Here is a 27,097-nt window from a genome sequence, read left to right on the forward strand (position 1 = left end):
TTCGATATTTAAGAATAAAATCCTTTTTGGATAAATCACTTGCTAAGAGTAATATAAACAGTAGTATCCTCATAAAACAGATCTTTGGAAATAATAGTACTCGAAAAAACATGGCAAAATGCTACGCCCTTATAAGAGCGACCCCCAAAAATATAAGGTCTAAACAAATAAAAAGTTGGGAAAAAGAATGCAATATAAAAATAGACCCAACAAAGTGGGGGGATATGTTGATACAGTTAAAAAGAAATGTTCACAACGATATATTGTTTGAGACTCAGTATAAAGTTTGCTATCGTTGGTATTTAGTGCCAATGAGACTAAACAGAATTGATCACAATGAATCTAAAATATGTTGGAGATGTGGAAGCAATTTGGGAAGTTTTGTCCATATTTGGTGGAGTTGTGGATTAATTAGGAGATTATGGGACGAGGTTTTTAGAAAATTGTATGTTTGGGACAAAATTCTTATAGAACAATCTTCAGTAAGGGCCCTCTTACACCTCCAATGGCCAGAGTTATTAAAATACCAACAATTTCTGGTCTGCCATTCTTTTATGGCATTAAAGATATTGATAGCTAGGGGGTGGAAGAGCTCCGTGACAATTGAGTTCAAACACTGGGAGAAACAATTAAAACTTCAGATTAATAACGAGATAGGGCTTTTTAAGAGGAAGGATAGTGTACAGAAATATGAAATGGGGAAAAAGTGCTTAAAACTCTTAGAAACTAATGTGCACAATAGTAATCTTTTGTGATGTATACACAGAAATGTTTAATAGATAAAAATGACTTTGTATGTTTAAATTCTATTGTAACTTGCTGCCTACTCCCACAAATGTAAGAATGCATGAGGTATGATGTATGAATGAACTGTGAAATATGTTTTAATGATTTAGTTTGGAAGACTGGATGTCTACTAATATTGTCGAAACTGTCTACATGTTTATATGAAATAATGTTTTGATATGATGAGAAAATGTTTTAAAATCAAATAAAGATATATTTGCAAAAAAAAAAGAAAGATTATATCCTTGAATATTCTGTCTTTGCAAGTATGCATCTAGTAGCTGTTTGAACATCTGTATGGACTCTGATAAAACCACTTCTTCAGGCAGAGAATTCCACATCCTGATTGTTCTTACAGTAAAAAAAACCTTTCCTTTGCCTTAGACGAAATCTTCTTTCTTCCAGTCTAAACGCATGGCCTCATGTCCTATGTAAAGTCCGGTTTGTGAATAGATTTCCACACAATGGTTTGTATTGGCCCCGAATATATTTGTATAATGTTATCATATCCCCTCTCAGGCGACGTTTTTCTAAACTAAATAGGTTTACATTTGTTAACCTTTCTTCATAGCTGATATGTTCCATTCCTTTTATTAATTTTGTAGCCCGCCTCTGCACTTTTTCTAGTGCCATAATATCCTTCTTTAGAACAGGTGCCCAAAATTGCACAGCATATTCAATATGTGGTCTTACCAGTGATTTATAGAGAGGCAAAATGATATTCTCGTCCCGAGAATGAATGCCCTTTTTCATGCATGACAATACCTTACTGGCCTTGGCCACTGCTGATTGACATTGCACATTGTTGCATAGTTTGTGGTCTATAACAATTCCCAAGTCCTTTTCGTGTGTTGTTATCCCTAATTCGCTTCCATTAAGGGTATACGTTGCTTGTGTATTCTTTACGCCGAAGTGCATAACTTTGCATTTTTCAACATTAAATTTCATCTGCCATTTGAGTGCCCAGTCCTCCAGTCTATCTAAATCCTTCTGCAGCAAAGTAATATCTTGCTCACATTGTATTATTTTACAAAGTTTTGTGTCATCTGCAAACACTGAAACATGACTTTCAATGCTGTCTTCAAGATCATTTATAAAAATGTTAAATAGAAGGGGTCCCAGAACAGACCCCTGAGGGACACCACGTGCCACCTCTGTCCAGCTTGAAAATTTACCATTAACGACAACTCTTTGTATTCTGTTTTTAAGCCAATGTTCTACCCAAGAACAAGCATTTTCATCGAGACCGATTTCCTTGAGTTTGAACACTAATCTTTTGTGTGGAACTGTATCAAATGCCTTGGCAAAATCCAAATAGATCACATCCACTGCAACACCCTGATCTATACTTCTACTTACTTCTTCGTAGAACGCAATCAAGTTAGTTTGACATGACCTGTGCTTCATAAAACCGTGCTGATTTTTGCTGATAACCATATTAGGGTGACCTCGTTTCTCCACGACAGCGTTCAAAGGGTAAAATTGGGGACATTTTACTCCTCTAACATCTCCCTGACGTGTGGAGTCCCCCAGGGTTCGGCTTTATCTCCAATCCTGTTTAACATCTATATGAGGCCACTGACCCATATCATCCGCCGCCACATGCTTCCCTATCATATCTATGCCGACGATACCCAGTTGTACTTTCGCCTGGCCAAGAAAAAGGAGGATCAAATCAATCTTTCTTCATGCCTACAGGATATCCAGTCGTGGATGGGAGCCAATTATTTAAAACTTAATGGCTCCAAAACTGAATGCATCATCTTCAGTAACCAGGAGGTGAATAGTATCTTTCCCTCATGGCCGGACTCGTTTTCTCCATCTCCGAGTCCTGCCACTAAGGTCAGAGATCTGGGAGTCATTCTCGATTCCAGGTTGACACTGAAGCCTCAGATTAATCAGGTGGTAAGCTCTTGCCACTACCACCTGAAGCTTCTGAGGTCTATTTTCAGATTCATTGCCCCCTCCGATCAAATCTCGGTGGTCAACGCCATCATCAGTAGCCGATTGGACTACTGCAATGCTCTGTACATTGGACTGCCTCAGAACATCATACACAAGCTACAATTGATACAAAACGCAGCTGCAAGGCTACTTACGGGTGTGGCCCGTAATGACCATATCACTCCATCATTAAGAGCCTTGCACTGGTTGCCCGTTCGTGAACGGGTTCTGTTTAAAAATGGTTGTTTGGTATATAAGGCAGTCCATGGTATGGGACCAGACTATCTGAAGGATAAATTCACACGCTATACTCCCAGTCGATCCTTGAGATCGGCTGATTTAGCCTTATTGAAGATTCCAAATTTTAAAAAGAAAAAGTGCGGAGGGAGAACGAGTGATGTTCAGGGAGCGCAATTTTGGAACTCCCTGCCTCTGACATTAAGACTTGAGAATGATCTACTGAAGTTTCGCCGGAGCTTAAAAACAGTTTTATTTGCTCAGGCGTATGGGATGACATGAAACTTTTAACCTGGTTCAAATGCATGTGATTATAATGCTGTTGTTTGCTGGATATTGTTTTGTCTGTTTTATTGCTGGTATGCGCATCGAGACCCTATGGGTAATAAGACTGCGTTTCTTAAGAATTTTTAATAAATAAATAAATAAATAAATATTCTTCTCAAGGAATTCTTGAATATTATCCCTTAATAACCTTTCAAATATTTTACCAGCCACAGAAGTTAAGCTCACGGGTCTATAATTTCCAGGCAAGGATTTTGAACCCTTTTTGAATATAGGAACCACATCTGCCTTCCTCCAATCCTCCGGAACACTTCCTCAAAGAAAAGAATCTTGAAAGATTAAAAACAGAGGTTCACTTATTTCTACACTTAGTTCCTTAAGTACACGTGGATGGATACCGTCAGGCCCTGGAGCTTTGTTTATATTAACTTTCTTTAGTTGCTGCAGCACATTGTCTTGAGTTAACCAATTACAATTATTCTGCAAGTTTTTAGTAACAATCATTTGCACATCTATTGCCATGGGTTCTTCTTTAATATATACGGAGGAGAAATAGTTATTTAGAATTCCTGCCTTTTCTTGGTCTTCATTAACTAACACTATCACAGTGTCTCAGTGCCCCATGTCTCCCAGTGTCCCCTCGTGTCTCAAAGTCTCCCAGTGTCCCCAAGAGTCTCAGTGTCCCCAGGTCTCCCAGTGTTTCCTAGTATCTCAATGTCCCCATGTCTCCCAGTGTCTCCTAGTGTCCTAGTGACATGGGGACACTGGGACTCATGGGGACACAGACACTAAGGGACTGGGAGACATGGGGACACAGACATGCCCCCTTTTTGTGTATTTTCACCCCTTTCGGCAGTTCTGGTTATGTGATTTGTGTCAGTTGCCCATCCTTTCACCCCATCCATAGACTTCCTGCTTTACTGGACACTGCTGTTAGGGGTCATGGGTTTACTTGAAAGATGAAAGCATGAGATTAGCATAGGGTATGTGTTTTCTCATAGCTGCATCCTATGAGTTTCCCTCCAGCACCATCTCCATCAGATACATGACGCTTAGGAGGTAGGACTTTTTTAGTGTTTTTGGTCAATAAGATTTTGTAATAAGGCCCATCATAATTGTCAGCACCAGGCCCACTGGGTTCTTAATCTGGTCCTGGTCAAAGGTCAAGGGAAGTCATAACCCAGATATGTAGGAAACAACAACAGCTTGATACCCTGACCGAAACATCAACTAAGAATTAAAACGTAACATTTAAGGAATAGTTTAAAAGATAAGGAGCTATAAACGAAGAACGAAGGGAAGAATACCAAACAATCCCCACAAATAGGGGATATGTTGTATAATTCCACAAACACCCACCTATTATCCTCTAGTGTGGGAATAACCCACTGCAAAAATATTAGAAAAAGAGACAGACGGACAAGGGTCCAGAGAGGAGGATAATAGTAAAAAAAAAAAGCCCTACCTTTAATAATACTAAGGAAAAAATTAAATAAAATAAAAAGATGTATATACCAAATTAGTGGAAGGGGGCAGCCCCAAACCAGGAGGCTGCTATTAGCCAGTGAATTAGACTGCTAATGAGGCTACAGCGGTACTGGAGATATGTCAGCCTGCTCACAGTTAAAAAAGGCTAACTGGGAAAAAAGGAAAAAATCCTGCTAGGGAAAAAGACGGAGAAAATCCCAATTCCTCCCTTTCTGCACCAAACCCCACACAGCCACCCATAAGCTGAGCAGCTAGGCTGACCCTAAAATACCTCGGCACAGTGGGACATCCACTAGTGCCTACAAGAGCCCCTGTCCCTTTCTCCACTAAAAAGAATCACACACTAAACTAACTAAAATACGTGCATAGTGCTACCTAGTGGGTAAAGTGAAAAAAACAAATAACTCGACGCGCGTTTCGGCGTGTAAGCACGCCGTCGTCAGGAGCATTCAATGTGGTCTGGAAAGACCGGAAAATATATACCCCTCCTTGATTACAAAATTCGGCGCTGCTGTGTATAGTAAAGGGTTGAGTGATTCAACCTCCCTGTCAGGGGGCGTGTAACTGATAGTAAATATAGATGAAACTAGGAGGAGCCATATCGTAAAAATAGACCTTAGCTAGGGAGGTAATGGTAAGTACCTTCGTCCACGATGTACTGCCCACGACATATCCATGATGGGGCTGCCGGAATCTGTGTTGATCTGGCAATTGCTCAAATACGATCCGGATTCAATACCTGTCACCATGAGGACAGGGGGCGGGGGTAGCCGATGTAAACAAAGACATCGGTTATCCCAATTGGTCAGGGGGCGGTGTTATAACACTCCTCCACTCCGGATTAGATGCCGAAACAGGGGGCGGGGATGGCCGACGTAAATAGAGGCATCGGCTATTCCTATTGGACAAAGGGTAGTTACATTACACACCGCAATTGACATGGTGTCACCATATGAAAAAAATGATGAATGGTGATCGTGCTGAGGATACTAGTAGTGGTTTACCCATATTTAGACATAGTGTCATGTTGTCAATAGATGAAGATCTATTATGAGTAAGGTAAAGATTGCAGGAACATATAAAGACCCCTATAATTGCACTTAACTCTGCCTAAAAGGCTGGAAATTATTACAAACTCCACGGGTCATCTGAATGCACTCATACCTAATAGACTAAAATGACTCAGGTAATGAATGTCCTACGTTCCCTAAATTCTGCAGCGCACCATAAATCAATGGATCTATTATAATAGAGTGTAATGTGAAAATTAAGAGGATTTATCAAAAGGCCACTCATTTATGCTTTACGTAACCTGTAAAACTGAAAATTATTGCAATTACTGCAAATCCTTTTTTTGTACACTTAGTAAAATAAATAATGAATGCCGTACTACTTTGTAAGCGCCAGTTATGTAATACTGACACACCAATGGGTTCCCTTTAGGGAACTAACATTACACTGACTTTAAGCCCTTCTGGTGGAGAAACATAATCCACCAAATGTGAGATCCTCACTAATTATACACATTTAGACCTTTAAGTAGGTCGTCACTGAGTCATCCTAAAAAGCAGGTAAGAAAGAGGAGGGGAAGAAAAAAAAAAATATATATATATGTAAATTCATAAGTTAATGAACCATCACGTGATAACTAAAGTATATACAATTATTTACAATCCATAGTAAGGGAAAAGGGGTGTCTTCTTAAAGCTGAGCAGTTAGTTATAAGAAGGCTGAGAAAGAGAAGCCTTCGTTGAGTCCCCCAGGAGACAGGGTTTGTAACTTGTAAATCCAATAGGATTCACGTTGTTTTAATCTCCTATCCCAGTCTCCTTTGCGTTGTGTCTGTGGAATATGTTCGATCCCCATAAATCTTATATGGTTGGAAGAATTTTCATGATGGAGCCTTAAGTGACGTGAGATAGGTGTTTCAAGGGGTCTTCTCACAGAATTCACATGCTCCCTAATTCGAAATTTGAATGGACGAAAAGTTTTTCCAACATATTTCATTCCGCATGAACAACTTAGTAAATAAATCACTCCTTCAGTCTTACAATTGAAGAAAGCACGTACAGGAAAGGTCTCGTCTCCATTGCTACTACTAAATTGTTTAGAGTTTTTAGCAATGAAGGCACAGGCACTGCAGTGCCCACACTTAAAGGTTCCCTTTGGTAGATATATTTGGGAAGGTCTCTTAAAGGGTGCTAGATGACTCTGCACCAAAGTATCCTTTAGATTCTTTCCTTTTCGTGCTGTAATCGAAGGAAACGTGGTAATCACATCTTTAATGTGTTTGTCCGAAGTTAGAATTGGCCAATAGCGTCTAAGCGTTTCCATCATATATGTCCAGCCGGCATCGTAAGTGGCAATACATCGAATGAGGTTAGGGTTAGATCTTTGTTTGGTGTCCTCTGAAAGAAGTGCCTCTCTATCTGATAGAATTGCTCTAGCGTATGCCTTCCTTAACACCCTATTAGGATAGCCCTTTTCCTTAAAATATTTTCTCAGTTCCCAGGCTTTGACTTTGAAATCCTCTATATTGGAGCAGTTACGTCTAAGCCTCAGGTATTGCCCTGTAGGTATACCAGTTCTCAGAGTTTTAGGATGGTAGCTTTGCCAATTTAACAATCCATTTGTGGCTGTTTTTTTACGGAACAGAGACGTTAGTACTCCTCCTCCAGCCTGTAATGAGATCGTCAAATCTAAAAAATTCAAATTCCTACCCCCCAATTCACTGGTGAATGTAAGGTTCAAATTATTTTCGTTCAGAAGATTTACAAAGTCCTGTATTGATCCTAACCAGATAATAAACACGTCGTCTATGTATCTCTTCCAACAGAATACTAGACTACACAGTGTTTGTAATTTGGGATCTGCCATGATACCCTTCTCCCATGCTCCTAAATACAGGTTCGCATAGGAGGGGGCACAAGATGTACCCATGGCAGTCCCTCTTATCTGGTGATAAATGGTGCCATTAAACAAAAATATATTTTTGGTTAGGATCAATTTAAGTAGTGTTATCAGAAAATTGGCCCCCTGACCAATTGGGATAACCGATGTCTTTGTTTACATCGGCTACCCCCGCCCCCTGTCCTCATGGTGACAGGTATTGAAACCGGATCGTATTTGAGCAATTGCCGGATCAACACAGATTCCGGCAGCCCCATCATGGATATGTCGTGGGCAGTACATCGTGGACGAAGGTACTTACCATTACCTCCCTAGCTAAGGTCTATTTTTACGATATGGCTCCTCCTAGTTTCATCTATTTACTATCAGTTACACGCCCCCTGACAGGGAGGTTGAATCACTCAACCCTTTACTATACCCAGCAGCGCCGAATTTTGTAATCAAGGAGGGGTATATATTTTCCGGTCTTTCCAGACCACATTGAATGCTCCTGACGACGGCGTGCTTACACGCCGAAACGCGCGTCGAGTTATTTGTTTTTTTCACTTTACCCACTAGGTGGCGCTATGCACGTATTTTAGTTAGTTTAGTGTGTGATTCTTTTTAGTGGAGAAAGGGACAGGGGCTCTTGTAGGCACTAGTGGATGTCCCACTGTGCCGAGATATTTTAGGGTCAGCCTAGCTGCTCAGCTTATGGGTGGCTGTGTGGGGTTTGGTGCAGAAAGGGAGGAATTGGGATTTTCTCCGTCTTTTTGCCTAGCAGGATTTTTTCCTTTTTTCCCAGTTAGCCTTTTTTAACTGTGAGCAGGCTGACATATCTCCAGTACCGCTGTAGCCTCATTAGCAGTCTAATTCACTGGCTAATAGCAGCCTCCTGGTTTGGGGCTGCCCCCTTCCACTAATTTGGTATATACATCTTTTTATTTTATTTAATTTTTTCCTTAGTATTATTAAAGGTAGGGCTTCTTTTTATACTATTATCCTCCTCTCTGGACCCTTGTCCGTCTGTCTCTTTTTCTAATAGTTTAAAAGATGCTTGTTAATGATCAAATGAATTCCAATTGGTGAGTATCAAATTAGATAGTGTAGTAAATAGACCAACTGTAGGTGATATTAAACTAAAGTATTTACAGATATTGATAGAAACAAATCCACATAAAAAATGAAAATATAGAAACATATAATGATTCGAGGGGTGGGCCCTATAGAGGTGTAAATTAAATCTGAGGGACAGATGAGGGGATAACCCTAAGTAAATTGGTACAGAGAAATAGGAGAACAGTACTGTCCCTATATAGTATTGGAGAAAATCTCAGAAATAGTAAAAGAAAATGGTCTTTTATTAATTAAGTACTAAACACACGCACTGAAAATAACACAATCAGTGGTCATCGCTACCCCAGTGCTGGATAACGGAGGCAGAAACTGATGACTAAACCTTAACAATACTAAAGTGAGGAATATATACAGACGGGGAGTGAGGAAAACAAAGGGTATATGTACATAAGACAAACAACTTAGGGCACCAGTCACCGAATAACGGTGAAGTGGATAAGTCCCTAAACCGGTAAACAAGGTGTACTAAGCCGGTAAGTCTAAACCTGGAGGTAATAGAGTAGCTAATAGTCAGTTATTCGTATTTGTAATGATCCAAACCTCTTGGTCTAAATATGTGTAGTACACCTAGTGATATAGAAAGCTCAAATACTCTCTAGAGTGGCTGGTATGTATACAGAGTATCTAAGGTTACTGGTTTAGTCAGTGGCACAGCAGAGCGTCAGGACGGTGATCTGTATAGTTTGTAATGATCACAAAGGTCTGTAGGAAGTTGATACTGTTAAAGGTGTCTGGATCCGTCCTAGCGCGGGGGTGCTATGTGCACAGTATGCTGTGTATGGACCAGGAATAACACAGTAACTTAAACGTCAGTTATCTTGTGTCAGTCATGAGTTTAAATACCTTGGTCCGGTATACTGTGGACAGGATCCACTAATAGCCAAAAATGGCATTAATAAAGAGGGTAGCACTGTAACTTGTCGTCAGTTAACCCTGTTAGTAATAGTTTAAGTAACATAATCTGGTGCCCGCTGGTAGCTAAGGTGGCACGATTGTTCACTGAATCATTATCGTCCGCTTATCTCTGTGGTATAACCAAGCGTGGGAACTGTGTCCGGCGCCGTATGGTTGTTATAATAGTAATAATCTATATGGTGTTAATCCGAACAGTGTTCCACACAGTGGTCCAATATCAGGACAATGTTCCCCACCGCGGTACCAAATCGTACAGTCCACCAACGTCCTACCCCTAGGGGGCTATAGTGATCTGCCGGTTCGTACCGGGGGGGGGGGGGGTTTTGATGGTAGAGAGAGTAAACAAAAGTGTGTGCCCCTTATCAACAGGTTAAAATCGTTGCGCAGTCTGATCAAAGCCAGGTAGAGTCACACTATTAAAGGTGAGGTGTCTCAGTGGCACCGTTAAGGAGGCAGTAAGGTAGTGCCCCTTGTATAGCCCCCAGTGAGATAGTGAGAGAACCTTAAACTGTGCCTTCAAGGGCACCTACGTCTAAAGAGAAATCTCAAATAACTATCTGATAGTGGAGCAACAAATGCCCTAATCTGTGCCTTCAAGGGCACCTGTCTGTAGTGCTAACAGTGCTAGGCTAAGTTAGAACAGAGTGGCAATAAGAGTCTTAGACGGCTGTAGTCTATCGATCCAACTCCAGGATAGTAGGAAAAAGGATCGTAAGTGTAGCTGAGGTGGCTAAGTATATAGTAGCACACCGAGTGTCATCAGATCACACCAAGTCGGATCTGTGTCATATAGTTTAAAAATAAAAATAAAGTATATACACTAATGCCATGTATATAATATTGTGGGTAGATCTGTGTTGACTGTTTATAAAATACTGTGGATGAATATACACTGTCAGAAATAAACGCTACTTTATATCCTCTGAGAGAAACAATACATTCACAAACTTGCTGTGTAAAAAAAAGGGGAAACCTTAATTAAGCAACGCTTAAGAGTCAACAGACTATCAGAGAGTCACCACAAAACTAAAGTAAAGTAATCAATATTTACATAGCAAAAGAATGGAAAAATTATGCTGCGAACATAAGAATCTTTGCTGTGCCTTCGAGGGCACCTGTGCTTGCATACAAGCAAAATCTGTCACTAGTTAGCAGTCCATAAAATACGATGATACCTTGACCAGTAAATCATGAGAGAAGGTCCTTCCTTTTATGGATGGCATTCAATGCTACGTATAAGTATAAATAGCCAAAATAAAGATAAGTCTGGTCACAGGTATATGTGACACGTTTCGCGGCTTAGGCGGCTCTCAGGCCCCTGAAGTTTAGACCTTACAAGTTTATATATTTTAGGTATTATATAAAATACTGGGTGTTTTGGATGCTTCACAAAAACAAATTTAGCCATTTATTTATCTAAATATCCAAACTGGAGGCCTGTATATATGAGCTTATGTGCTATTTTGTGCAATTGCCTGCAACCAAGCCTTGGTGAAATTTGAGGTATACGTGGGATCATTGCCTTGTTGGAAGGTTGAAAGACGCCCCCAAGCTTCAGCTCCCTCACAGATGGCATGATTTCCTGATATTTCAATCAATCCATCTTGCCTTCCACATTCTGCAGGTTTCCAATGGCACAGGATGCAAAGGAGCCACCACCATGCTTAACTTTAGGCAGTGTTCTTTTCAGCGTATGCTTCATTCTTTTTCCTCCAGACAAATCGCTGATCCATTGGGCCAAAAAGTTCCAGTTTTGTTTCATCGCTCCACAGAACAGAATCCCCAAACTTCTGTGGCATATTTTTTATGAATTTGAGCATACTGGGGCCAACTTTTCTTGTGCTTTTGGGTCAGTAGTGGTGCATCTGAGGTCTAACATTGAAACCTCCGTTTAGTATGTGCCTTACTGAGCTCACTAAAACATTCAGCACCTTCACTATATTTTTGTACCATGTTCCTTGTTTGTGAAGGATGATTTTTTTTTTTCTTAACTTTGTGAACCATTCTTTTTGACTTAGCCATATTTCTAACATGATGTCAAACGTGACACTCATTAAACGCCTAGCCAGTTCAGGTAGGTCAAGTGTTCCAACTAATGTTTCATATTTGTGCTGTTGTGAGGGATTCTATTCAGGGTGTTTAAAAATGTTGAGACTGGAGAAGTCAGAATTTGTATTTTCAGTTGAATTTGGGGAACCTCATAAAGCATTCATTGTTTTGGGCTTTTTTAATTGATTGGGTTTGATTTGTTCATTGCAAACAGCTGAAAGTGTAAATTTTGACAATAAACCTAATTTTCAATGGGGGTTGAATAATTTGGACCACAACTGTATATATTTGTGGTATGATTGTCAGCTGGACAGGTATTTAAGGAGGCTTCCAGGCAAGCTCTTCTCTGGCTACTATTAGGGACAGCGAACACTAACCACCTATTCTGGAAAGAGGCTCAAAATCCCTTTGAATGAATTAGATATGCACTGGTTCACATTGAGGAAGAGACATATTTAGCAGTCTATTTCCAGCATCTTCCTAGGCATTCATGGACCCTAGGGCCACTTTCATGGTTTTAATGCAAACTCAGTAAGCCAGGCTTCAGCAGGGACACATGCCTTACTGTTAACAGGCCCTTCAATATAGGCCACTATGGCTACCTTCCAGTATGATACGCCACACTTTGTTGCCAATTCTTCTGTTTTATAGCAAGGTTTGGGTTTGTTATGAATTTATACTGCACAATCATGCACCCATGACCGTTGGCTTCATCAGAACATAGAATGGTGTGAACCACTGTACTTCTCATTTGCTTGGTTTTTCCAATAAAGAAAAGTACCTTCCATATTCGGTACTATTCATTTATAACTTCTAAATTATGCACACAAAAAAAAAAAAAAAAAAGTCTGGACTATTTTCTACTGGTGTTTTGTGGAGATTCACTCCTCCTTGCTGGCGACACCATGATAAGCCTGTCTCTTATGGCATGTGATAAGGTGTTCTATTGCGCTTATGTAAACTGACACGTATGTATTGTTAATATGTTTTGATTAAAAGGAGCACTATAAACCACTTTGGCATAATTGAGTGGTTTTGGTGTGTAGATCATGCCCCTGCTGGCCCACCTATGCAGAGAAAGAGTTTTGTCAATTAGCACTGTAGTTTGACATTACTCTGAAGGACCTTTTGCAATACTTACCTAACTCCTGGCTTTATCAGACTGTTTTTCCTCTGGACATTACTCAACATATTGTTTATGCCCAACTATAGACTTTATGCTGATTGTGTGTCCTGTCTTCTGCCTCTTTAAACCTACACCCTTTTATATTTTACTTTTAATAAATACAAGCTTATTCTCGTTCTACTTTCTTTTGGTCTACTGACTGGGATTAATTAGGATATTCCCATGTTGGAGTCAATGTGTGTATGATTAGGGTGAGTCTAAACACTCAGAAGTATTTTTTTGTTTGCAATTTCCCCTGCTCTCCATCTATATGTTGGACTAACAATACTGCCAAAGTGCAACTGCAGGCCCCCCACTAAACTAAGGTACAATGGTATGACAGACAGACATTAGTTCTGCTGGCTAATAGTCTATTCTTATTTCAGATTGTTGAAAATGGTAATTTTAATGAGCCTTTTAGTCTTATTTGTGGGAGTTAGTTTTTACCCTCAAGCCGCTGTGCAGGAATTTAATGGAATTAGTTCGGCCACTTTGTTACAACTATTATGGATCTCAAATTTTAGATATAAATAAAAATAAAAATAAAAAAAACAAAAACACAAACAAACCACAATTAGTTTTACTCCAGAAGGCCACTCAATATTTACCAAAGCTGCAGGTACAGACTCCTAGCAACTCTTTAGATTACCAGTTTGACAAAATAATCTTGTCATCTCTTGATCTTGTCAAAAGGCAATGACATTTACCCCAGCCTATATAGCCCCAAAAATTGTATTCTGCCAGATAATGTTCTAATTTAAATTGTTTCAGGAAGTTTGTTATGCTAGAGTTGTCAAGTTGAATTAAACTGTAAGATACAATAACCAGTATGATATATAAAAAAATATATATATATATTTATAATATCTGACAGTTTTCGCACACCTTCTCCCCTCTTTAGATTTCCTGCAATATTCAATGCATTTCAGTAATCCAGCGGTCTTTAGGAATAACATTGCAATAAAGAGAAGTCTTTTCACTATAATTTATTCTTTAACTAATTTGGTACATCAGTTTCATACAGATAAAGACAACACTAAATCACAATATGCTCAGCATGTAATTTTATGCCCTACTTTGCCACGAGATCCTGCTATCCATTCACTTGTAACATTTCAACCAGTTTCTCAGGAGTGAACGACCGGTTTAACAAAAAAAATGGGCAGCACACAAGCCACTTGTCTACAGATGTACCACATAGTGCAACATCTTTCACAGAACAGTGTTGAGGAGGGATGTCAAGGTTTGATGAGCAGTTAGTTGCCAAGTGTACCTTCCACATAACTGGGTAGGGATTTACTATAGTGCTTGTGACAGATAAGATGGGCAACATCAGTACAGCCACCTGATCATTCTAACAATCTTTCTAGAATTCCACAGACATTTCCTCCTATAAAGTGTTAAGAGTAACTGCAGTTATATCATTATGCATCTTGCATTTATTGGAATGAAACCAAACTGTAGATCTTCAAAAATAAAAATTCTGCTAGGAAAATAAACACAAGTTTTTCTGAATCCCATCCCAAATACCACTTCCATGACCAACTAGAACTGCAAAGAGATCACATTAGCTGTGTAAGGTTATGCAGTGTCTAAACCACACCATTACTGCAGGGGGGAGGTCCAAAAATGGCTGTAAGAGGAAGGAAGCAGAGTGGAGGGGTTCTGTGGGTCAGTGCTTTGTGGTCCAGTGTGTTCAGTATGCGTGGTTGGCCACATACAGGGACTGACCAGCTGCCCCTGAGCCATCACTACTGTGCTCGTACAAGCCACAGGCTGCAAGGCTGTTCACCTGCAAAAAGAAGATTTTACAGAATCAGAAATACTGAGAGACTTACTAGATTTCTTCGTTTCAGATCATTTTATGTGACTCCAGGTTAATAAATTATAACAGTGTATCCCAGCTGATTTGAGGATATTGGTAATGGTTTCCCATTGTACTTGGCTGATACCCAATGAAACCCTGAATGTCAGCCCCCTTACATCCACAACAGCAGTATACCAGGTCACCCTGCTCAATTTTCCAGATTTGTGTGAAAAATCATAGTAATATGGCAAGATCGGGTTTCATGAGGGGTCCCTGATGCTAATGCCCTGTCCAAGAAGTCAGTGTGTCTGGGGTTTTTGTAATAATGCCATAACAAGGCGTGCAATGGATGAGAGATTGATAAAATAAAAAAAATTCCCATGTTAACAGGTTACCTCTGCACGTTTCAAGAATTCCTCAGCGGCAGCATCCTCGTTCTCTTTCTGGCCACGCCAGGCATTTAGTGCAGAAGCCTGCAGGGCACGCCCATAGGAAAAGGTAAGTGCCCATGGACGAAGCAGAGGGCAATTGTTTATTGCATTCAAATTAATAGAAGCTTCCTCTTCACTCTGCCCACCAGAGAGGAAAGTAACTCCTGAAACAAAAATGTAAGGGATTCAGATATTAATTTCTTTTAGTTCATGTAGAGTCAGTTGTGGGACTAAATATTACTACATTAATATGGTGCAATAAGATTATACCCACACAGCTTGTAGTTAAACTAAATTTAAGGCAAAAACCAGAGTGCAAGAGAGTACAGAGACGAACAGCTCAAATAGCCTGAACCTTTGGTGGGTCTGAACAGATCTCAAGCTGGTTTAAGCTCATCTTGTGTTGTTACAAAAGGATACAGCAACCCCAGACAATCTTTTCAGCCTTGTTTGGCATAGCAGATATCCCATGCTCACAGTGCCTAGAGAGATCTTCTATACCTCCCTGACAATGCCAAACAAGACTGAAACGATGTCTGGTGTTGTGGTGTCTCTTGTGCAGAGAGCTGGCCTGCATGTCAGGTATGGACTGCCCTTTTAGGTGGCATCAGTCTGATCTGCAAATGGCCCAAGAGAAGCTAAAAACCAACTTGCGATCTGAGCGGGGACCCACTGAAGAGCAGTCTAGTTGAGTGGTTGTCCGTTCACCATACTCTTGCATCCTGGTTTTCCTTAACTTAGTTTTCTAATTCAACATAAAAATAATTATTTTAAGATAGAATTTGTGACAATAACAAAATCCACCCAGTAGTAACAATCAGTGATCATACAACATGTAACAGAAAATTGTTTCAAAACATGTCAGAATATAGTTCTGAGTAGCCAATGAATTAGCAATTTAGTTACTGGCTCAAAGAATTCACCATCAATGAATCAACATTTAATGTTCTTAAACACCTGTTTAATATTTGCTAGCATGAATTTTAGCACCTCCATTATAAGGCATTTGATGGTTTACTCTGAATTTATTCGCAATATTAAGTCGTGTAGAACCAAGTAAACCTAGATTTATGTAGAATATAAAAGCCATCTAGTTTCACTTGCTTACCTGTTACGGCAGGGGGCACAGTACGACGCAGTGCAGTTACAGTTGCCATGGCAATCTCCTCAGACGTGTATTTCTTAGGACAAGCATGCCCAGCTGTTACCATATTAGGTTTCAGGAGAGTTCCCTCCAGATACACATGGTGATCACTCAGAGCTTTGTACACAGCAGCAAGTACCTGGATTCGCAAATAACATTCAGTTACCAGAATAAAGTTAATGTAACATTGCAATGATATTTACTTTTCATATAAAAACTGTGACAAAGCCAGGTATGATCTTTGCTGCAGCCGAACCCCTGGAAGCCTTTGAATGCATTAGATAGAGATATATCCCTCTGTGACCATGTATGGTATCAATGTGTTCTTATAGAGCAGTGTCCTGAAAAACTCACCTTCTCAGTCACATATTGGCAACGCTTGAGGTCATGGTCTCCATCAGGCAGAATCTCTGGTTCCACAATTGGAACAATTCCATTCTACAAAAGACAGATTAATAAAGTCAAACACAGGGCTTTGTTTTGGGTTTCTCCCACTGAATACAACCAGTTATGCGATTGTTGATAGCCATATAGAGAAAGAAATGTATAGAAAGCCTTAAAACCAATTAAAATCAAAAGGCAGAGTTATTGAAAAATGCAACGTTTGAGAAAAACTGACTGGGTTTAATACGTTCCTTCGCTTTCAAACACAAATGCTCTTCAGATTACCTGTTGGCAAATGCTGGCATAACGAGCAAGTACATTGGCATTTTCCATTATAGCAAGGGAAGATGGTGTGTTCTCACTAATCTTCAGCACAGAACGCCACTTTGCAAAGTCAGCACCATCTTTCTTATACTGAGCACAGCGCTCTGCCAATCCATCCAAACCTGAAACAATTCAGGAGAGTGTTAATGTATCTCCTCCAGAATGTCAAACAGCTTACTGAAAAGCACAATTCACACCACGATCAGCATCCCTTCCACTGTTGCACTAGATGTCATACTAGGAAGCCACCACGACAGTATAAAGCTCAAGCTTATATTAGGTGTGAAAACAGATGTTTCAGTTAGTGTGCCCTTACTGGTGGTTTTATTGCTAAAATAGTTATAGAAAAGGCCTTAAACACTATAGAGACCTGTATCCCCAAAGCTAGTGTTTTACCCCCTATTTAGATTCAGTACCCCCCCCCCCCCCCTCTCCCCCCAGCTCACTCTGTGCAATCATCCACCCAATATTCAGCCTCCAGTGGAGTCCACCTCTATCATGAGCATTTGATTGTATGATAAGAGCATTGAATCCAGTACTGATAAGCAATGGAGGACGTGCAATGAGCAAGAACAGACATCACATGACAGTGACTAATAGCAGTGGAAGCATCAGCTAGTGGCAGTCAGGAAGACAGCCATGAGGTGTGTTTATCCCTGCAATAAACTAGCCAAATCTACAAAACCTCAATGTTTTACATTGCAAGACCACTGCATCTTAAGTGGTGCCTATGGTGGTCAAAATATACATCTCCTCTTTAACCCCCATAATTATTTACAAGTGACTCACCAATCCAAACCATCTTGAAAAGTAATCACAATTATTTTACCAAGTCATTGAGAGCTTGATGTAAGCCACAGATACCCCACTGCCAGAAACTGTCATCGATTCAGTTATAAAAAATTAGTTTCCTTACCTTGAGTAGTGGTTTCTCCATCGGTACCAGCAAGAGGAACTACACCTTTGTCTACCTGTTAGAGACAACCAATAAAATAGTCCGTTATCATTTCAGTCAGTTATACTAGAAGAGCTTAGATAGGTTTGGATAGTCAGGAGAAATACAACGACATGTGTTCAGCCCATCACATAACAGCTGCTGCCAAGTAATGTGGAAAATTCAAGGTACTAGAGATTCCATAGAAACGGGGATGAAGTGATAAGCTGCTGTTATTGAAGCAGCTTCTGCACAGAGTGCTAATAATAGAACTCAATGATCTCTCCCTTTATATGTCCTTGTAAACCACTGGCATCTCAAGAGACAATGGGACTGGTGTTTAGGCTTTATAAATGGAATGCTGCATTAAAGGAACATTAGAATTAAGATATTTGCAAGTATAGAAGTTATTTTGTTTAGATTTAAGACCTCACTAAATCCAAATCACCAAATTTGATCAGTATATGAAATTTAAAGGACTTCTTAAGAAAGCCACTTTAGTGTCAGTCATCAGAAGCTTCTCAGAAGACAGTAATGTTTTACAATGCCCAAGAAAAGGGGCAGCATCGATTTAGAATATAATGGTCTTGGAGTTCAGAGTGTCCCCTTTAAGGGTACTGTACAAGAGATCATATTTTATTTACAGTCTCACTTTCAACTAAAAACTGTTATCCAATACTATATATTACACAATTTAGCCATTCTAGAGATGGATGAAGCCATGTGTTAAGTGCAAAGTGGGCCCACGGCAGGGATGTTTGTTCAGCAATCTCAGTTCTGTGATAAATCTTAACTATCGGTTTATACAAATCAAAGTCTCACCTTAATCCCTACAACAATGCCTTTATCTTTGATCATCTGAACAAAGTTGGTGCCGCAGTCTCCCTGTTGGTACAAGGTTTCATGGAAGAAGATGACACCACCAATGCATTTCTGCATACGATCATCACCCTTAAAAAGTAGCTGCCGGTACAGACGTCTGTTCTCTTCTGTATTCTCTACTCCAATCCCACTAAAACGTTTGGCCATACTCCCTAAAAGCAAGGCAAAAACCAAACCACAAAATTAGGGTTTTAAATAGAGCGCATTCACACTTTCAGGTTCCAATATAAGCGGTGCTATAGTCTTCAAAAAGCCACAATGCTGGCTAAATTAATCTTGCACTTTCAGTAATGAATCACATTTAGAAAGTTTTAATAAGCAATGGCAACAAAACACACACACACACACAGGCTCTTTCCCAAACAGACTTAAAAATTTGATCAGGCAACATTTTGGCTCACATAGGAGCCTCACGCCACCAAATGAGTCACCTGACTGCAGACATTTAGGAGATCAACACCTATCAAAATGTGTTCCACAGTTTAGAGTACCCAAAGAGACATTTCAGATTTTACTGCAACTGCATGTTAACAAGTTAAAAAAAGGCAGGAACAGTTAAGAAAAATCTTTATACATAGTTATGTGGTCAAGATATTTAAATATTAAGAAGTACACAGCATGTTTTGCTCCAGTATAGCAATCCCTACCGCACTTCTGTTAAGGGGGTTTTAATGTGGGTATATAACAACTTAGACTAGATGAGAGGTGATTTGTTACATACTAGATACAGAGTATAGAGCAGGGGTAGGCAACCTTTTGCATTCCAGATGTTGACTACCTCTTCCCTGTTGCATTATGGGAGATGTAGTCAACAACATCTGGAGTGCTGAATGCAGCCTACCCATAGTAGGCACCTTCACACCCATGGTTTGAATGTTATTTCATGTTTTATTATAATTGGCTGTTCCGTATTCCCCTACTGTCTGCAGTTTTAACCATTTTTCATTAATGTAGATGGAAATTTTATATAAAAAAAAAAAAAAAAAGCTTTTGAAGTCTCCTTATGCATAAGATTATTCTTTTTTGCTACCAACTCCTCCCACCCACCTTTTAACAAATGCCAGTTTTCGGTTTTAAAAATTTTAGACAAAGAAAGTAACTATCACAGGTTGATAAAGTTAGAAAGCTCATTGGGAACACAAGCAAAGTCACTTAGCGGCCCTTGGAGCTCATGGAAGAAAGGTGTACGTGATTGGAATGTAGCATGTCATGCAAGTAAAAAAAAAAAAAAAAAAAAAAAATAATTTTTAAAAACCCACGCATAGAGTTTACAGGAAGTAATCCAGGCCAGACAATTGGGAAATGGGTGTTGGTGCCAGTGTGGGCTCTTAAGGCGCTTTGCAGAAAAAGGATTGAGATTCCCCTGAGAAAATTTGTGGCAAACTAAACATGGAAGCACATTCTATTGACAGGTTTATTAATGGGTGGAGTGAATATTGACAACCAGGACTTTATTTTATTACTGTGGGCGCATACAATATTAAGGTGTGACTTTATTCATGTGGTGTCTCTTTTAGAACAATGTCCTACCCAAAATGACTGAAGCAAAGCAGGAGGAGGAGATCTCAAGCAGGTGCAAAGTATAATCAATTTCTCTAAATTATTTTTACAATACTCTATGTGTGGTTCTTTATTAGTCAGCCTGTAGAAATGCATTGTACATTCAGAGAGATAGTAACAAAATAGCACATTCAATAAACCGTAATACTCACCTACAGATTCATCAGCGGCAAGGATTCCCTTCCCCTTCTCTACAATCCGATGGGCTATGTCGGACAGCTCCTTTTTCTGGTCTGAGGAGAGTGCTGGGTATTGGTGAGTCATTTTCTGTGTTCTGATTTTTCTTGGAAAGAAAATTAAATGGTTACAGAATAGGATCCCATTTTTGGTTAAATAAAATTAACTAGTACTAATAGACTCCGTATGAATTTTGTAAAAAAAAAAAAAAAAAAAATTAAAATAGTGATGGTACATTTGTCTCACTTGACAAGACACAAAAATATGAATCAGGTTAATCCATAAAAGACAAACCACTGCCAGAGATAATGTACTGCATTATGAGCATTTAAGATTAGCAAGGGTGCAGTAGCCACAAATCCATGCCGGTTGTCCTCTACAGACACCTTGAGCCTAGTGTTTCCTTAATCAAACTTAATATGCTTTTGACTGTCCAAGGATTGTAGCCTTGGAATGCAGTAAAGAGATTAGTTATCAACATTGTAACGCTCTTTGAGACTTGAAATTCTAAGCAAATCATTATCCTCCCATACAGCTACCCAAACACACATGTAAAGAAAACTAGGCATGAACAGTTTGCAGAAAAAAAAAAAAAAAAAATATATATATATATATATATAAATATATATATATATATATATATATATATATATATATATATAAATATAAATAATTACTTCTGATGGAGTAGCACATGGTTGCTCTCCCCAGGTTTTTTTTTTTTTTTTAAATATTCAATTCATTTTTGTTGTGCAGGGTTACAATCACAAATAGGAGTGAACATGCATAGACTGGTAAAACAGATACATATAGCAGGACATTAGACAATATTACATCAAATATACGCAGAACAGTGATAATTTAAAGTAGAGCAATAATATATTTGCTGAGAGATTTAGGACAGTTTGCTGCAAATTGTGAACTAAAAATAAGTAATTATTAACTGCACATTTGTAAAATAAAAAGCTTAACCAACCATTTAGCTCTGATACATGGCCTCCGATAATGCAAGTAGCTAGTACTGGTCAAGTATATGCACATGATACAAGGCCAACACATATATCAGTAGAAGATGAAAAGTTGCCAACTAGGTATAGCTCAAAGCACCAGTCAGGTTTTGGTTAACCGATACCTGGGCAGGAGAATATGGAAGGGTATTTTAGGCCCAAACCACCACAATATGCATATCTGCCCCATTACCCCAGAGATGTCCCCAGGGATAGTCCTCCATTTAGCCTCCAACCTAGTATGAGAGCAACAGGCCTCACTAGTACCAGGATCCAGCTGTACTGATTCTTCTCTCTAGTCGGTCCTCACACCTCACCCCTCTGTCAGTGCTTACATTGAATCCTATAGGATACAGGAATTCAAAGTGCTAACCTATACAGCAATGACCAATTCTAGCCCCTATTATATCTTTTCACAGATCCAAAGGTATGCCCCTTCTTGGTCTCTGCTCATGACCTTCTCCTGTACGTTGCTCACACCCGTACAGCCAACTCATGCTTGCAGGACTTCTTGCGGGCGGCTTCCTTCCTATGGAATAGCCTGCCTACCGCCATCAGACTCTCCCCTAATCTGCAATCATTTAAGAATTGCCTTAAAACCCATCTCTTTAGGAAAGATGACAACCTCCCTGAGTGACCTCCACCTCATATATCAGTCTCTTGCCATCTCCTAAAGGGCAGCACTCAACTCTCTCCAGCTCTGCTTCACTACCACCTTATTTGATTGCCATTTCCTGTCCTAGTGTTTTATACCCCACCTCCTACAGACTTTAAGCTTGTTTGAGCAGGGTCCTCTTCCGCCTATCGTTGCTGTAAGTTTTCTTGTAATTGTCCTATTTATAGTTAAATCCCCCCCCACCTTTATAATAAAGCACTACAGAATATATTGGAATAATAATGGTAAGGAAGGATGATGCGCACTCTCTTCTAGTCTGCACCTTAAGCGACCGCATTAAAAGTTAATGTCACGGCTGCCATGTTGCCTCCGTTGAGGGCTCAGTCATAGGTGAACAAGGCATTCTGCTTAGGGGCCCAGTATCCAGGATATGCCAGCCATTCTGGTGTGGACTGGGATGACCCCCCACCAGGGGGTTTCTGAGCTCACCAACCTTTAAATGGTAGCGATAGGCTGGGAGCAGTTTAACTCAGTACTCAAGGCCTAGTAAAGCGGCCCAATGTTTAATGGATTCATATAGATAAGTGAAGTAAGATTCACGTCAGAGGAATTGCAGAGGGTGTTGGCCAACGGTTTCCAGGGAGAGGCCCAAATTGTCAGGTTTCTTTTTTTGGTGGGACCCATTCTCAACTATAACCCATACAATGTATTGATCAGTTGTGGAGTCCCTTTAACCCCTTAAGGACCAACCTTCTGGAATAAAAGGGATTCATGACAGGTCACACATGTCATGTGTCCTTAAGGGGTTAAAAGGGAAAACCTGTGTCATCTTAGTGAAGTAGTTTTGGTACCTAGAACCCATCCCTTTTTCTGACAATATTTACATTTTCTATAAGTCAGATCTCTACTGGCCATCAGACGGACAGCCATTTGAGGAACTTCCTCAATGAGACACCTTGGAGTGTCAAGGTCATGATTCTCTATAGGAAGAATAAGATTGGTGGGTGTGGTGATGGCCATTTGTGCAAAATATGGACCACCTGTCCTTTATTAAAAATAAACACATTTTAAAGCCACTAACCAGCACAATCTTGCAATTCACCCTGACATTAATACATTACATGTTTAGAGTTAACCAATCTTTTGTTTAAAAATAAAGATTTTAAATTTAAAAAAAATAAAATAAAACCCACTCAACCACCTAAGTTGTTATAGGAAATAAGGGCATTAAATGCAGGTTATATATTCCTGCAGGACATGGTCCTGAGAGATTCAAAGCAATTGAGCCAAGAAGCTCAGCTCTGACATCAAGCTCTGGTTCCCATAGTAACAAGAAGAGGGAGGAGAGAAAAAAAAAGTTATTTTTAATGTACTGATAACATACTGCTGGGCTCTTTGATTGTCAGTTTCTGCCACAATCTTGGCTTTGCATAGTCTGTTCTATGTATGAATGATATTTTGATGCCATAGAAAAGTATGTAAAAGCCAACTTGTTTCAGTTTTATACAATTAAACAAATGTGCCTTTGTTATAAGGAGATCATTTATGAAGATGTTTTTGCGAAATGTCAAGGCTTTCGGAGAACATCAAGATTTTTTTGGGGTGGGGTTTATTCAGTTAGTAGTCTACGCAGAAACATACAAGGTGTTACACAAGTGAATAAAAAAAAAAAAAAAAAAAAAAGCCATGCAGCATTTACCACGAAGAGTCCCCAAAGACTACTATGAGATAGTTTATGTAATACATAAACCCCAAGATACAACACAGGGTCACCCAGCATCAGAGTGACCTTGTGTTGTCCTTTCCCTCAAATTGCTTCAGTGGCTGAAATCACAGCCGAAACGCAGAGACAGAATCATAGGGGAGTAATTAAACAGTGTGATAGCAAATTGTAGGCCACATTGAATAACCAGCTATAGTGGCCCAACATTTGAAGTCTTCATGGGAATAAAACCCATCTTCACAAACGGGCCAAATAAGAGGAAATTATACAAAAACACAAAAAATAAATAAATTAGCTAAATGCATTTAATAGCTTTGCAGGTGTGAACAGTATTACTGGAGATTTATCAGAGCAAAAATAGAGGCTTCTCTGGGAGCAAAGTGCAGAATATAAAGTAGCAATAGGCTTCTCAACATTTAGCAGCCAAATTAGTGTATGCTGTGCCTTGATAAATATCTCCCAATACGATCACCGAACATTTTATTAGAATGGTGCACAGACACGTATTAGAAGAATCACTGAGCAATGGCCACTAAACCTTCCTCCCCATCATGTGCCCCATCCTTTTATAGATAGAATAAAGAGGAAAGGAACAAAAATAATTAAAGAAGACTTGTGCAGCCAGAGTTAGAAGGCATAGGTTAACATTTCAATTAACTAGCCATTCCTAATTAGAATCCTAGGAACATTAGCACAGGTATCTGCCTGGGATATTCATATACTAGTTTGATCCAAGATAAATAGGCTGTAAAAAGCTCTCCAATATGGCTGCCCATCTACTCCAACAGCTGAAAACACTAGACCAGGAAATCACATAGATCCCTCATTAATGAGGGTAATGGAATATAGCAGCCTTATCCCAGTTTATTGAATTAGGAGTCACTCCCACCCCAGACTGACAGCTCACAGAATGCAATCCACTACCATTTATACTAGGATGGGGGATAAAGTGGCAGTTATGTCTGAACATAGAATAGCAGATACTTTAATTACAGGACACAATATCTGACACCTGGACCTACAATGAAAAGTTTAATATATGCAACAAAGTGTACCTGAGCCTTTACAGCATAATAATGACTGATCCCAGGGATAGTGACAGTAATAGAGCAGCTTGCGATCAAGGCTAATCCCCTGCATCAACAAAGCTCTCAGCTTGACAGAATACATTTTATCCACTGAGGAAGCACTCACCTGCGATATTGCACTGCCTATGTACTAAAGATGCTGCGAGAGGATTCTGCTGCAGAGCTACGTGACTCCTGCGTTCTAATACCGAGCTTTATCCCCGCCCCGCCGTGCTGATTGGGAGTGACGTCACTCATACATTATTCTCCCCGGGGCTAGCTGACGTCAGAGCTGAGCATACACCCCTTGCCTGTGTTTGTAAACTTCTACATTGGATCTTTTTTTTTTTTATTATTATTATTTTTAATAAAATACATATATTTTTTTCAACTTTCTTTTCTTTAAATCTTAAAAAAATAAAGCCCAAAACAAACCATTAGCACTATTAAAATGAATTACAAGATTGCAGTCTATTATTTATGCTTTTTGTTGCAGTCAATCATATCACAATAGATGCTATTTATGTAAATCATCATTTAAAACCGTGGAACCTGGAACCCAAGTGTTTGTTTGTTTTTTCATCAAAAATGCCAAACTCTGGTTAATCTTTTTTTTTATATATATCTTACCAAATGAACACATGATATCAAACTTCAAAAATCAAGCTTTATGCATTTGTCACATAAGTGCAAGAAGGAACATAAACAAGGCCGTACAGAGGGGGCCCGTACAAAGGGGTTACTGCAACCACCATGACAATATGACCACTTCTGCTTTTAGAAGTGGTTGTGGTGGTAGGAGTATTTCTGCTTGAAACTCTGCACATATTTGTACTTTTGTGCCAGAACTTGGACCACCCCTAGCACGTGTGACGTAATGTCGATTCTGTGCAAAAAAAAAATACGTCATTCGCCAGCACGCACTGTGCGCCGGTGACAGACATTTCCAGCTCGTTTGTGTCCCCTCTTTGTCTTGTTTCAGGCCTCCCGCCGTCCTATAATTGCTATTTTTTACCCCCATCCCCTCCCGTGTGAGCCAGTAGAACGGTCCAATCAATGCTCGTCTTTGGGAAGCATTTGATTGGATCGTGAGGGTTCAGCTGTTACAACAATGGAGGTGTAGAGAACAGAGAGGGGAGCTTTGCCTGTTACTGGATTCCAAGTAATTTATTCCTAATTTTACAGGGGATGAACCTTGTGAATGGTGCCAAGTAGAGTTTTATAAAGTAAATAGAAAAATGGTATACAAAGGGTTACTGTAACCCTTTAAGCTCTACATTAAAGTGAGACGGTTTACAACCGGCACACAGATATACAAACTGTAATGAACTGAAACCTAAATTGCAAAATGAAGCCAAAAATAGCCAAGCTCTTATCCCTAATCTGCTATTCTTCCATATATAGCTTTCTGTAAGATTGTCAAATTAGTATATTCTGGTACCTAGATATTAAATTGTCTCCTTTGACCTTTTTTTATTTTTTTATCCATGGTTTTTATTTTTATGTATTTGCAGAGTCACAATGCTCTAGCTGGTTTGATTATAACCTGCAATGCATGCAGTCTGTCCTGACCTACAGCTGGTTATGTGACCTTCCAGCCTGTTAAAACCCACAGAAGGACATGCATGGCGTATATCTGCAATGCGTGGGTCATGCCTGTAATTCTCTTGGGAGCCGTTTACTTAAACTGGGATTGTTGGATACTGAATATTGACAATCAAACCGAAAAATACAAGCCAGGAACATTATTATAGAATGAGAGTGAGATTGTGTGTGTGTTTTTGTTTTACTGTGGTATGGGGAAAATAATGGGGAAATGTGTGTGGTAATAAAGGAATTAAAGGACCACTATAGTGCCATGAAAACATACTTGTTTTCCTGGCACTATAGTGCCCTGAGGGTGCCCCCACCCTCAGGGCCTCCCTCCCGCCGGGCTGTAGGGGGTGGAAGCAGTGGCGGATCCAGAGCCTGATCTCGGGAGGGGCACTTGTAGATTATTTAAATAAATAATCCAGACACAATAACCACTACAGCTCAGTGTAGTGGTTATAGTGCCAATAATGCCAAGACCCCCTCCCAGAGTAAGTAGTCAAACTGTTTAACCCCTTAAGGACCAAACTTCTGGAATAAAAGGGAATCATGACAT

General features: G+C 39.6%; 1 protein-coding gene across 1 annotated transcript; it reads right to left on the reverse strand.

The window, feature by feature from the left end:
• Window positions 1–13,868: 13,868 nt before the first annotated feature.
• Window positions 13,869–25,175, reverse strand: ALDOC (aldolase, fructose-bisphosphate C). Its single transcript, XM_063449962.1, has 9 exons — window positions 25,079–25,175; window positions 20,514–20,635; window positions 18,742–18,953; window positions 17,902–17,956; window positions 16,947–17,107; window positions 16,632–16,715; window positions 16,242–16,416; window positions 15,098–15,297; window positions 13,869–14,687 (listed from the first exon to the last, which is right to left on the reverse strand). The coding sequence occupies exons 2-9, from the start codon at window positions 20,623–20,625 to the stop codon at window positions 14,592–14,594; spliced, it is 1,095 nt and encodes a 364-aa protein (XP_063306032.1). The 5' UTR covers window positions 20,626–20,635; window positions 25,079–25,175; the 3' UTR covers window positions 13,869–14,591.
• Between the last annotated feature and the right edge of the window lie 1,922 nt (window positions 25,176–27,097).

The sequence above is a fragment of the Pelobates fuscus genome, chromosome 1, assembly GCF_036172605.1.
Source record: "Pelobates fuscus isolate aPelFus1 chromosome 1, aPelFus1.pri, whole genome shotgun sequence".
Lineage (NCBI taxonomy): Eukaryota > Metazoa > Chordata > Amphibia > Anura > Pelobatidae > Pelobates > Pelobates fuscus.